Below are 13775 nucleotides of genomic sequence, written 5' to 3' on the forward strand. Positions count from 1 at the left end.
AAAAAAAAAAAAAGTTTTAAAAGTTTAAAACTAGGGATGCACCAATACCAGTTTTTGGGTATCGAGTACGAGTACCAATATTTTGCTTTCAGTACTCACTGAGTATCGGTGCTTCCGTTGGCATGGAGCAGGCTTCCCGGGCAATCAGGAAGCCGGGCAGCAGGTAATGAGATGCTACCCGGCTTCCTGACTGCCAGGAAAGCCAACTCCATGTTGTTTAGCCGGCTTGATTGTGAATGGCTGGGAAGCCGGTTTCCCGGCCAATCATCATCGAGCCAGCTTGATAGCCAATCAAGGAAACCTGGCGGAGAGTAATGGCCTGATTGGCTGGGAAGATGGCTCGATGCTGATTGGCGGCCAATCAGCAAGGAGCTGGCTTCCCGGCCAATCACCCGACCACGCTGATCAATGAGTGCTTGCAATTTGCGAGCAAAATTCAAAATGCATAGGGCTGGAATGCGCTGGACAATAAGGTGTAAGGACACCTGTACTGGCGGAGGGTAAGGACTGTTTGCAGAAAGTTAAGTATAGCTGGCAGGTGGTGGGGGGCGGGTAGAAGAGACCGGGCCAGATTTGATCGGGTAATTCCATTTTCCCGTATTATCTGGGAAAGTGAACTTACCCTTTAATGCACATTGTGTGTGTGAGAGTTCTGCTGCCCAGGTACCACAATATGGCACACAGTGAAATGGCAGCAGGACTCAACACACACACACACAATTTCCTATGCGTGTGTTTATTTGTATGCAGATGGCAGGGGCAGTGGAGTTGGTTTTATTTTATTTTTTTTACTTTGTCACTTTTTTTTTATTTTTATATATTTTATTATTTTTTACTTTTTTTATAACTTTTATTTTTCTTTAATTTCCATTATTTTTTTTACCTTTTTTTTCCTCACTGAATTATCAATCTAAATACAATCTAGTAGTCCATCACTGGAGCCTTTTTTTTTTTTTTATCCGATTAATCGAACTTAATAATCGGCTAACTAATCAATTATGAAAATAATAGTTAGCTGCAGCCCTACAAAATTGCTTCTACCATCTATTTGTCCAAACGGTCCAATGCTTTCAGAAAACAAATAACATTTTAAGATCAAAAAATAATGAAAAGCAGATTTTACATGTTTGTGAAAAAGGAAAATATTGGCCATGCAGCAAAATTATAGTCTCACCATCAGACAAATGAAACTGAGCAAAAAGGTGTGACTGCAAAAGATGAATGGAAATATTTACTAAACCTGCTGCTCACACCACCCAATACCACTCTGCTGAAGATTATTCATCCCCTAAACTCGGATGAGAAACCAACTAGTTGGAAGTGCCAATCATCTGTGTCCCCTGCAACCTCAACATTAGTATAGTGCAGGAGTAGGCAAATTCCTGCCCTCCAGCTGTAGGTGAAACTACAAATTCCATCATGCGTGAGAGTAGGGACTGTGAGAATCTTGCAATATCACATGGGATTTGTAGTTCCACCACAGCTGGAGGGCCAGAGTTTGCCCACCACTACCAGGGGACGATTGTACTTGAACAGAGTAGTGTTTAGTGATGTGGGCAGCAAGACTTGAATTATTTACAATCTTTTTCTGCAGACACGCATTTGGGGGCAGGGACATTTTATGCAACATGGTCGCTTTAAGAAGTTAGTACTTCTGCTTGTCTTGGTTCTATTCCCCCTCACCCGGAGCACACTGGTTACAGTTTGTTTCTCCAACCCATAAACTAAATAAAGATTACCTGCTATCTCTTTTAAAACCATATGTTCACTAGAGGACAGACGATAGCTCATTTGAAATGGAGAACATGAACTTACAAACAACATTTTCATAATTCTATTTATTTACCTCCAGCAACTTCCCTCGCGTCTCCACTGTATACTCTCCCAAGAAAGGAGCGCAACCAGTACTTCCTGCAAATGTAATTCTTTTCCGGGTTGTGCGTTTCAACCGCATTTTCCGGGTAGTGCGTTCCAACAGCACCTTTGTTCTGCGTCCTCCCCCGCAGGCGCAGTGAAGAGAATTGGAGAACTCGAGAAGGCTTCTGAAGCCATGCAGTCGCAGTGAAGAGCTTTGGGAAATGATGAGCACTAGGCAGATGCCTCGAGTTGCGCACGCGCAGTACAGCCTAAGTAAGTAAGTAACCTCTTACTAGCAAGTTAACCGGAAGTAACGGCTTAGAGAGCTCGCGGAATTGGAGTTTTCGACAGAACTCCTTCTGATCTACACCATCCATCACTTTCTTTAATCACGTGACTGATGAATTGCGACTGCTAGTTTCATTTCCAGCCAAATATTATGCGTCCTAGCTCTTAATACCTGTTTTATTTTGCGCCCCTTTTTTGTCTTTGCTTACATTCACCTACAGCGCGTTAAAACGCATTTAGTAAACTTGAAAGCAAGTACCGCCCTCTTTTTTTTACTTTAAACGTCACTTCCCTGCTAAATGGAAAGCCGTGCGTGCGCATGGCTACCGCGTCGATTTCCATGGTGATGCGTGTATGGATCTATATGTTCCGTCGTTCTGGATGGCGCTCCCCGGCCCGGTTAGGCGTCAGCTGAATTCCGCGACACGCAATATATTAATGGATGTGAGGAGGACCGTGTCAGATAAGGGTCATCTGTCAGAGGTGTATGGTGAGGAACGGGGAGTTGATCGTTGCTCTGTGTAATTGATTTCTTTCAGTGCTGCAGAGCGTATTGTCATTCCGAATGAAAAACTAGAGGGGGAACTTATCAAAACTGGAGTTGACTGAATCTGGAGCAGTTGCTCATGGCAACTATTTCAATATTCTTATTTTTAAACCTTAACTGAACAAACTGAAGAGAGAACCTGGTTACCTACCGTGTTTCCCCGAAAATAAGACACTGTCTTATATTTTTTGGGGCTCAAAAAAACACACTAGGTCTTTTTTTCGGGGTAGGTCTTATTTTCGGGGAAACAGGGTATGTGCTGTAGATTCTGTCCTAGTTTGGATACATTTTCCCCGTGTCTTTTAACAGGTCCTTTTCGGACTAATTCCTGAATGAGAGGGTCTCCAATCATTATAACTACGTGAGTAAATCTTAGTGTTCGGATGAAGAAAGCTGCAGTATATGCATCCATTAAAATAATAAATAAAAAATGGCTAGTGTACAAATATATTTATACTCAAAGTGAAATGAATTCCACCATCATACCCGTCCTCTCCTTCCCTGCACTCCATTCCATCATCATACCTGATGGTACATCAAGGGTCTTTAAGACCCCTAATATCACCTAGGGACCCCCAGAGAAGCTGATGAAGCATAGACCTGCTTCACCAGCTTCTCTCCGGTTTCTGTACCGGAGAGTGACACTGAATGCAGGCAGTGATGTAATACACATCACTGCCTGCATTCCGAAGAGGAGGGGGAGATCAAACGGAGGTCGTGTACTGAGCTCTGTTTGATCTCCGGCCACAGAGCTGCTGTGCTGGTCCTGGGCTAACACCGGGAGCAGCGGAGCCCGGGATCGCCAGCAGCGGAGGGCGCACACCTGCACGCAATTACAAGCGATCGGGCGTCTCTACAGACGCCTGAACGCTTGTATGTAAACAGCCATCGCTGGCTGCTTACATACAAAGCTGATTTCCCGTTCGTGCCCACCACCGAGCGGCGGGCACGAACGGGATGGGATGAGACGTCTAAAGACGCCCACCCGCTCTCAAGAAGCCGCTGTCCGGCCGTTTAATTACAACTGCCGGACAGCAGGTGGTTAAAGGCTTTTCAATCAATTTAGTGTTAACAGTGAGTGATGGCCCTAGAATTATTACGCACGCTCCGACATTCATGGTGACATGTGCGGCACAATCGTCGTTTTTGCATATATGTTTATCCGACATATGCTTGTATGTATGTGGGGGTCTTTAAAACATTTTTTTTTCTTTTCAATGTGATTTTAATTTTTTAGTTTACACTTAACTTTATTGCTATCACGTAGGGAGCTAAGAAGCCCCCTATGTGATAGTACATATATTGTGACAGGTCCTCTTTATAGAGACATTAGGGGTCTCTAAGTCCCCTAATGTAGCCTAGGGACCCCAAAGAAGCTGGTGAAGCAGAGATCTGCCTCACCAGCTTCTTCTATGGCTACAGAAGCCGGAGAAATGACAGCTGAAGGCGGAAGTGATTTAATACACCTCACTTCCACATTTAGAGATCGGAGGGGAGATGAGCGGCAGGACCTGAGCCGTTGTGCCCGTCCTGGGGATGCACGGGGGACAGCGGAGCCCGGTATAGGCGGCAGAGGGGGGAGCAGACTTGCACTCAACATACAAGTGATTGGTGAGGCTCTGCCTATCTAGAGGCAGAGCCAGCTGTACCTGCCCCCTTCAGTTCCATCAATCAACGCTGGAGGATCGGACAGGGGAGGGGGGAATCTCTGCAGGGAGCTGTGAGTGACAATCACGGCTCTCTGCAGGGAGATGATCGAGAAGTGAGCGAGCGACGGTATATGTTCGCTCACTTCCTGATCTATTGAGCTGACGTGTGAGTTTCATTCACCTCATAGTTCTCCTTTAAACAGCCATCGCCAGCTGTTTAATCAGTCAGTTTTTTCCACTCTTTGCGCATGCGTATCAGTGAGCAGAAACGTGGGGAAAGGGCGTTTTAAAACACCCACCCGCATTATTTAATTTTATTACAACAGCCGGGCAGGAAGTGGTTAATCACTGGTGTCGTAAAAAATTCAAAGCCCTATTTACTAAATCTGTCCTTTTTTTTTTTTTCCACCTGTGAGTAAAAAAAGAGCTTTGCCAAGGTATTTTATTTGAAAAAAGCCCAGTGAATGGAGATGGGGGTTTAAAGCAGAACTCTAGGCAAATCTAATAGACCCAAGTTAATGCAGCTATCTAATCAATACATCAATGGATGTATGTTTTAAAGTGTAAGTACTGGAATTTGACCTGGTAGCTGCCTTTTGCAGCCCCTGTGCAGCATGGCTTGATTATAGGAGTAAGCAGTAGCAGAAAATGTCAATCAGTTCTGACTGAGAATCATGCTGATTGGAGGAGAAGGTAAGGGGATGGAGAGAATGCTCATCACTGTGCTTCTTCTTTTGTTTTCCCTGTTTAGTTACAGGCTGGGGCAGGTCCAGGATAGTCAGAATACTTGGTTGAATGATGGTGGACATCAAATTGTGGTAGAATACAAATACTGTGGGGTAGGGCTCTGGACTGAAAGTGAATGCAACAAAAGCTGCTTTTCTATTTTATCTTTTATTGGACTATTGATTTTTATCTTGTTGTTTTTGGCTGGAGTTCTGCTGTAAACTTTGCCTGGGGATGGAAAATTTGTATTAAGAGAATTGGGTAAGCTGACATGTTTTTGAAAGGCTACTTACAAAGGTGTATCTAACGGTATTTCTTGTGTTAAAGAAGAACTCCCAGGGAAAATATTAACCCTTGCATTAGGGTTCCCCCCGCACTGCAAGGGGTAACTGCTCGTTTTCATCTAGGGCAGGGGTCTCAAGCTCCATTCACTTGGGGGCCACTGGACACATTTTCTCCTCCCATTCCAGGGCAGCACAGGAGAAAGTACCCACCCACCTAAAACAGGGAACACATAATCCACAATTAAAATAAAAGTGGCGGTGCCGCCTAACCACCTCAGTTTGTGTTTCCTCCAGCCTAACAGGAACATTGTAACTTTTGGGTTGGTGTTTTTTTTTTCTTCATAGAAGGTTGCTATGTAGGGGTCTCCCAGTGTATGCTCCCCTGTGAATCAGGGACAGTGGACCTGGAAGGGTGCATGCCTGGGCTTGTTCTAGGATGAACCTTTCTGTGGTTATCCTAATTAGGGCACGGTGGCAGGGACTCCTGGGAGGTGATCCTCCTTCTGGGTGTTGGTTGCTGGGGTTGCAGTGCCTCTTGCTAACACAGGATTGGTATGTGTTATTTCCACCAGTGCATGGCTGATTGGAGGCAAGGGCTGCAGCACAGACAGGTTTTTAATCTGCAAAGCAGCAACCCCAGACAATTGAGCAACCTAATTACTCCTTCCTACATGGAATAGATTTGTGGGGTGCAGGAGTTTGTTTCTCCAATTTCACACTCTTTGGCAACCTCTGTTTTGTTGCAGAGATTTATAAAGAGTTATCAGCCTAGGATGGGGTTTTTTTTGTACTTGCATCAAGCTTTTTGGGCCATAGGCAGCTGCCTATCTGTACAAACAAGACAAACCCAGGTCTTGTAACAATTGCTGTACATTTTAATAGGGCTGCAACAACTAATCGATGATTGAAAAAGTTGTCAACTTTTTCAATCATCGATTAATCGGCTTCTGGTTAGTTGGCCCTGTTTACGGCTCCAAACACGCTGCGTGCCGCACCTCCTCCCCACCTCACGCTCACCGCTTCCAGACCCGCCCGCATCCACACGCTGCACCGCCTCACGCTCACCGCCCTCCCACATCCACGATCGGCACGGATGCGGAGAGAAGAAGTAAGGAGGAGCAGGTGTGGGGGAATGACAATCGCCGATAGACAGGCCCTATCTCAGAAGCAAGTTGCTGGAAGACTGCTCAGGCAAGCCTGCACTCCCCCCCCCCTACATGGTGCTCTATAATGTATTGCTGGGATTTGTATTCCTCTATAGCTGATGGTACATTGTGCTGTATATTATACATAGGAATACAAATCCCAGCAATAGTACATTATACACTGTATGTTTAATGTACTATTGCTGAGATTTGTTGTATCCCTCTATAGCTGGTGTTATTCTGCATTGCGCTGTATAGAGGACTACAAATCCCAGTAATAATAAATTATACAGTGGTGCAATGCCGAATACCACTAGCTATAGAGGACTACAAAACCCAGTAATACATTATACAGCAATGCAAAATACCACCAACTATAATGTATTGCTGGCATTTGTTGTATTCCTATATAGCTAGTGGTATTCTGCATTGCGCGGTATAATATATTTATTGCTGGGATTTGTTGTACTCCTCTGTAGCTGGTGGTATTCTGTTTTGTGCTGTATAATGTACTATTGCTGGGATTTGTAGTCCTCTATAGCCGGTGCCATTCTGCATTCATTGCTATATAATTTTACACTTTTCATTTCACTATATTGCACATCACACTTTTTTTTTCTTATTTACTTCGACCGCTCCAAGCTTGCTCCTGTGATGGACTACAATCTCAATACAAACTAGTAGTCCCATCCCTGGAGCCATTTTTTAAAATGTATTTTATTTTATTTTTTAACCGATTTAATCGAACTCAATAATCGGCTAACTAATCGATTTTGAAAATAATTGTTCGCTGCAGCTCTACTCTTTTTGCCAAAAAACGTGGGAGTGGGCAGAAGTACTGGAGGGGTATTGCTCCAGTTTTGTGCACTCTACTTTAGTTCAAGGGAGATAGTAAGAGAGACAATAGCTTGGTGTAATATTTTAACATGGGCCTGCATTATTTTTTTGACAGGCTCTGCTGCTGATACTTTGCATTGTGCTGCAGACGGGCTGGTTAATATACACTCATTAACATGTGCAGAAGTTGGACTTGTAATTACACTAGCAGGGTGTCCCGCAAGGCTAAGGGGAGGTTCTGTTGCTGGTAGCAACTAGGATTTCCTACCTGGTCTGAGCTGGTTGTGAGCTCCTAAGCTGGAATGCTATGATTGCTTTCACCTGAGTGGGGGCAGGGTAGAGCACTTTCAGCCCTGATTAAGTGAACTGCACTTACTTTTCACTTGCCTGTTTTAGAGATGGGAGCATGAAGATGCAAAGTCCCAGGGTATGGGAATTGCTAGAGGAGGTTGAAGACATCTGAGCTGGGAAGATATGTATTACCTATTAAAGATTTTAGTTGACACTTTACTCTCTATATGTGGTTGTGTGTGTGTGTTTTAAATCTTGTCTCTCTGTATGATAGCAAGCATCTAACCTTTTCAGGTGGAGTTATTTTTTCTTTCAGACCCCATTCACACTGAGCGACATGCAAATCGCGCGACTTTGAGCGACATCTTCCTATTGGGCTGTATGCAATCAGGAGCAATATCGCTCAAAATCGCTCTAAAAAAGGGTCATGTAGAAGCGACAAGCTACCAACGACGAGCTACAAGCGATATTGAGCGACGAGATGTGAACAGCTACATTGAATTGTATTGGTGAAGATACATAGAGCGATATAGTGCGGAAATATGAGCGATATCGCTACAAAAATCGCGCGATAAATCGCTCAATGTGAACGGGGCCTAAATCCTCAGTTTGCTCACAGGTGGAGTTGATCCATTGATTGTAGCTGCCTGGGTGTGTCTGCCTCACAGGTGGTGGGGTCTTTACTGATTACTCTGGCAACGCAGAGTGTGCAGCACTTTCCCAGTCCAGGATGAGAGCTTGTTAGCTGGGTTGCTATGTTTGTGTTGCTATGTTTGTGTATCTCTTGAGGTGCCCATACACCTGGCGATTATCGTGCGATAATCGGCAGGTGTATGGAAGACGTGCGGCCGTTTCTACTGTACGGTCGCACGGCTTTTGTCTCCCTAGCAGGCTCGAAAACCCGCCGAGAATCATACGATTGTCGGCGGATTTGTGGCCTGCTCGTAAGACAAATGCTGCAGGGGCCGGTGTGTGCAAACGCACACTGCCCATTCAGCATTGCAGTCATCGGAAGCCTGCCCCTCAAGGGGGCGGGCTTGCGATGATCGCCAGTACGATCTGCCTGTCCAAGATGGGCAGTTCATACGTTTTTTAAGTACCTTATAACCATTGCAAGACAAAAGTCTTGCGTTGGTTGTAAGGTGTGTGGGATATACCACATCCACCGGCTTACCTCCGTCCATATCTCTACTTACGCCCTCATAAAAAGTTGGAAAATAACCTTAATGCTTGTAAGGTTAATTTATGTATGTTGTAGCACATGAGATTGATTAACTGTGTCTGTGTGAGAAGCTTCAGATCTACAGCCGGGAGCATGCCTTTTTAGTAATTTGTTTTTTTATTTTTTTTTTGCATATATCTACTGCTTGCTAGCAGTAGATATACGCAAAAAAAAGGAGAGTTCAATTCTACTTAACGTTTTGGAATGTTCTTGATCTACGATACCTCCTGCTGAACATTTTTACCACACATTCAACGAGGGGTGCAGCAACTTCTTGGGCTTCTCTTTCAGGAGTTACGGAAAGAGTTATCTGTAGAGTGGCGAGTTGGTCTTTTTGTCTACATTCATCTCATTACAAAGTGGATGTGGTTGCTTCTGCAGGGGCACACTTTGGTGGATCGGTTAGGTCTTCCATGGTTTATCGTGTACAGTAAGGCCTGGTTCACACCTGGGCGTTTTACAGTGCGTTTCTAAGCGCTGTAAAACGCTCAACATGTGAAAACCAATAATTGCCTATGGGCATGGTTCCCACCTGGGCGTTATACTGCGCGTAGGAACGCGATGAAAAACGCCCTACGCCCAAGAAAGTACAGGAGCTTCTTTGGGGCGTGTTTCCATTAGTATTTCCGAGTGTGGATCGGGGTTAACAAAGCGGTAACCCCGAGCCACACTCGGGAATAAGCGTACAGGTCTTACCTTGTCCGCAATCCCTGCTGTGTCCTGGCGGCTGCTGACTTCCGGGTTCCGTCCCTTGCGAGCGGCCGCGTTTGCAGGGGGCGGAGCCGGCAGGAAGTTTGAAAGTGAATATTTTTTATTTTTTTAAATAGAGAAAATAAATAAAAAAAACCCAAAAAATCATACCGCCAGTGAAACGCGCGTTTCGCTTAACGGAAAAACGTGCAAAAAAACGACCTGAAAAAATACGCTCATGGGTGAACCCAGCCTAAATTAAATATTTCTGTAGCATCACCCTATCTTCTGTCCTTGTTTATTGCTAATGTAAATCCCGGATGTGCTGACATGGGAATGTCCCGAGAATATGGAAAATTTGAAAAAGTACAACTAAAGGCTTCTCTATGGCACTCTAAACAAGTACCAAAAAGAAAACTAATGCAGCCCATTCAGCTAAGGACTGGTAAGCCAAAATATTTTAAAAAATATTGTTTTGGGGGCATTGCAGATGAACACTGCTACCTAAAGGTGTTTTTCCTGTTTTTTATTTTACAACCTGGAATTAAAATTTATACCATGTGATGCATACAACATGCCTACCACTTTTGGAGATGCAATAAAATTATTATTAGGCAACACAAACAATAAAGTCACCAAAAAAAACCAGACCTTGAGGGCCCATTCACAGTGGATCCGTTGCGATACTTTCAACAGATTCTAATGGAAGGGCACCAAAATATTACTGGGTGTGAATGGGGTTAGTTCCCACTGCGCCATTCCATTATGTTGCACTGGGGGAAAAAACAAAACATGCACTACTTCTTCTTTTTTTTTTTTTTTTTTTTTTTTTCAGCGCAACAGATCCGGTGTGAACTAGCCCCATTCATTTTTTGGTGCCCTTCCTTTAGCATAGGTTCGTATTGCAAAGGATCGGAAAGCAGTTGAAAGGTACAATTGCAAGTCAACAGACCCTCCATTGAATTGCCATTTCCTTCTGATTTTGCTGTGAATGCACCCTGTGTGTGCATAAGTATTTGCCTCCCAATAGTCAATACTTTGTACAGCCACCATTTTTATTGCAATTATATCTGCAAGTCTCTGGGGGTATGTCTCTCCATAAGCTTGGCACACCTGTCTGCTGAAATTTTTGCCCAGTTTTCAAGGCAAAACTGATTCAGGTTCTTCACGTTAGAAGGGTTACATTGGTGTACAGCATACTTAGTCATGCCACAGGTTATCAGTTGGATTGAGTTCTAGGCTATTCCAAGATATTCAGGGAATGGAGTGAAGGTAGGAGGCAAGGGCCACCAGAGAGAGGAGTTTAATACCTCTTCAGCAGAGAGTTGCCAATTAGATTTTATTTTGTGTTTGTTTTTTTTTTCTTTTTATTATTTACACACTGGCAAGGTTGCTTTAAAGCAGAGAAAGCTTAGAGAACAAATTATTCTGGATGTCAGTTTTAAGAGATCCATTAATTTGTATTGTATCAGCCCTCAAAGCTTCGAAACCTGGGACAACACTGTTTTAGCGTTTGTTCTAAACTATAGATCATTTTTAACGTAAGACTTTATGCGTGTTATTTATGTTACAGCTCATTGACTTTTCTTTCTCGTTACAGAGGTTGATATTGTTTCCAGTCTACAGCTGCAAGCATCACTGTACTTTAACTGCTTTTATTTTCCCTTCTGGTGGGTCTGTGATGTTGTTTCATTACAATTAAAGGTAATTACTAAATTACCTTGTACATCATGGTTTTCTTCACTATATGATGTCCATTTTATAGTGCCTATGTAAAAGTGTTATTCCACTTTGGACATTTTTATATTTTGTCATAGATTAAATCATAGTGGATTTAATTTTTTTTACGGTGATTAACAGAAATGTACTCATTAATATCAAAGTGCAAGCAGATCTCTGCAAAACAACATAACCATAAACAATTAAGATCACAAATGTAAAAAAAAAAACACTAACTGCATAAGTGTACACCTCCTAAGAAAGACACACCTAAATCATTACTGATGCAGTCCAATTCTGTACTGTCTTAACCAACTCCTATTTTTAATGCAGCATTACAAAGGCTGGTCTCCAAGGATCTTGCTGCCTTTGATCTGTTTCTTTTTTTTTTAAATTTTCTTGATTTTTAGTGTTTTTTTATAACCATATGAAACGGGGCCCTATTGGGCACATCCCCGGCTAAAAAAAAACCAAATACAAGTAATTTGGACAAATGGAGCATAACAACCATGAAACGCAAACAAAAACCATAAAGGCAGTAAGTTAGCCTGCCCAATCCCCAAAACACCCCAAATGCAACTAGGATATTTGGTAATCGTGCAGCCCAAAGTGAACACTATTTAAGAGAAGGTGTGTGTGGCACTGTGCCAGAGGGAACATCTCATGAAACAGAAGGCGACGGTTGCAGAAAAAAGAGACATCGACAATACTAACAACACTGGAGGCTTAAGGTATAAGCAACGTAAGGCGACAGGACAACCAGAAATCCCAGACCTTTCTAAATGTTATGCGCACGACCTCTGGATTCGTAAGTAGCATTATAAAAGGGTAAGATGGAGTTAACCAGTGACTTCCAAAATGCTAAGTGGGGGTTGCAGGGTCAGACTCAAACTCTGTGGAGCAATTTGAATTGGATAAGTCTATCTCTAGCGGAAACTAGATATATAAAAGCGTATAATCCCACACATCTTCCCAGTCCCCCAAATCAAGACTTGGAGCATCTAACGGCTATCTTCCCAGTCCCCCAAATCAAGACTTGGAGCATCTAACAGCTATCTGGCCCAAGAGTGTCCAGTCCATCATGAATATTAGGGTGGAGGGTTCTATAAATGGAGGACAAGGGCTTGAGCAGGGTCTCATCCCATAAGAAGTACTCCATCCCAGAAGGCACCAGAGCCAAAGGTGTAGGACCAAACTGAGCATGAGTGTGCCGTAATTGCAACTACCTAAAAAAAAAATAGGCATTGGGTAGGTGTAACTTGCATTTTAAATTGTCAAACAGCAGGAGGCCATGTTCTCCCACTATGACTCAAAGTCTTCACACCATGCGAGGCCCACAACACCGGGTCTGGTATGGTGTAAAAATTTTGTAAAGTAGGATTTCACAAAGGGTACATGAGGAGAATATGTGGAAGAGGGGCCCCCGATCTCTTGTGCACAACTACCCAGGCTTTGATTGTAGCCCGCACAGTGGCTGTAAGGTGCAGAGTTGCCCCTATAATGAAGATGCACAAGAGCTTCATATGAGCCCAAGCAAGCTGCCTTCACAACCACAGCAGCATTAAATTTGTCCAGTTTCAGTCAATTGTGAGCATGGCAAAGCTGCTAGGAAGTAAAGATAAAAATCAGGGCATGCCAAGCCACCATGGTGCCAGGGTAGCTGCAAAAGGGATAAACAGAATTTAGGACTAGAGGGTCCCCAAAAAAAGGAAATCCGGGAGGAATCAAGCTGTTTGGAAAAACAGTGAAATCCAAACAGGAGTATGTCTAAGGATATACAGTACGATATGCAGTATCTTCATCTTGACTAAATTAATTTTTAATAAGATGTTCCCATGCCTTTAAGTGACATTAAACCCTCCAGATTTGGGGCGTGGCCAAGCGGCATGCATGGACGGACGCTGATCACAGCAGCTCCGGTCCCACTCTCTTCCTTACCCTATCCTGACGGTTCCAGCGACTCGGTCGGCACCCGGGCACCTTCCGCTCTCCCTCAGGATCCTGGCAGCTACGATGGGGAAAATCGGGGACCAAAGGGACGTCTCCGCGGCCGAAAAATTGGCCCGGTTCCAGTGGCAAGATGGCGCTGGACATGCGGCCCTCCGCACCTCCTCGGGCTCCACGATGAGGACGGGGACTCCTCAATCCTCAAGTAAGGGGGCTTCCCAGGGGAAATCTGCTCCACTGTCCAAGCTGGGCATGAAGGGGAAGGCAGCACAATCCCCCCAGGCTGCAGAACAACCCCCTTGCTATGTCCCAAAAAGCTACTTCCGTCAAATTGACTCAATTTGCACGGGGTTCCTGTGGGGGGGGTCACACTCCTAGGGGGGCCCTGGAGGTACTGCAGCTCCCTCGCACCATGGTGGGCCTGGCATTTCCTAATTTTCAAATGTACTATTTGGCATCCCAGTTAGTGGTGGTCCATGACTGGCTGGTCCCCCAAGCTGGAAACGCATGTACAGCAACTGAAGCAGCCATACTAACTTCCTTTGAATCCCTTCAAAATGTAGTTTATAGAGG

The 13775-nt window shown here is 44.1% G+C and overlaps 2 protein-coding genes across 2 annotated transcripts in view; one reads left to right on the forward strand and one right to left on the reverse strand.

Moving 5' to 3' along the window:
- Positions 1–1929, reverse strand: part of LOC108795092 — a 183799-nt gene extending 181870 nt beyond the window's left edge. The window contains exon 1 of the mRNA XM_018566279.1: positions 1845–1929. The gene's annotated coding sequence lies outside the window, so the exon portion shown is untranslated. The remainder of the gene's footprint in view (positions 1–1844) is intronic.
- Positions 1930–2526: 597 nt separating this feature from the next.
- LOC108795091 (transmembrane protein 17A-like) overlaps positions 2527–13775 on the forward strand; it is a 63971-nt gene continuing 52722 nt past the window's right edge. Inside the window, exons 1-3 of the mRNA XM_018566276.1 lie at positions 2527–2614; positions 7542–7568; positions 11137–11240. Coding sequence (XP_018421778.1) covers positions 2527–2614; positions 7542–7568; positions 11137–11240 — 219 coding nt within the window. The remainder of the gene's footprint in view (positions 2615–7541; positions 7569–11136; positions 11241–13775) is intronic.

This window comes from Nanorana parkeri, unplaced genomic scaffold, assembly GCF_000935625.1.
Source record: "Nanorana parkeri isolate BGI_ZX_2015 unplaced genomic scaffold, ASM93562v1 scaffold931, whole genome shotgun sequence".
In the NCBI taxonomy this organism is placed as follows: domain Eukaryota; kingdom Metazoa; phylum Chordata; class Amphibia; order Anura; family Dicroglossidae; genus Nanorana; species Nanorana parkeri.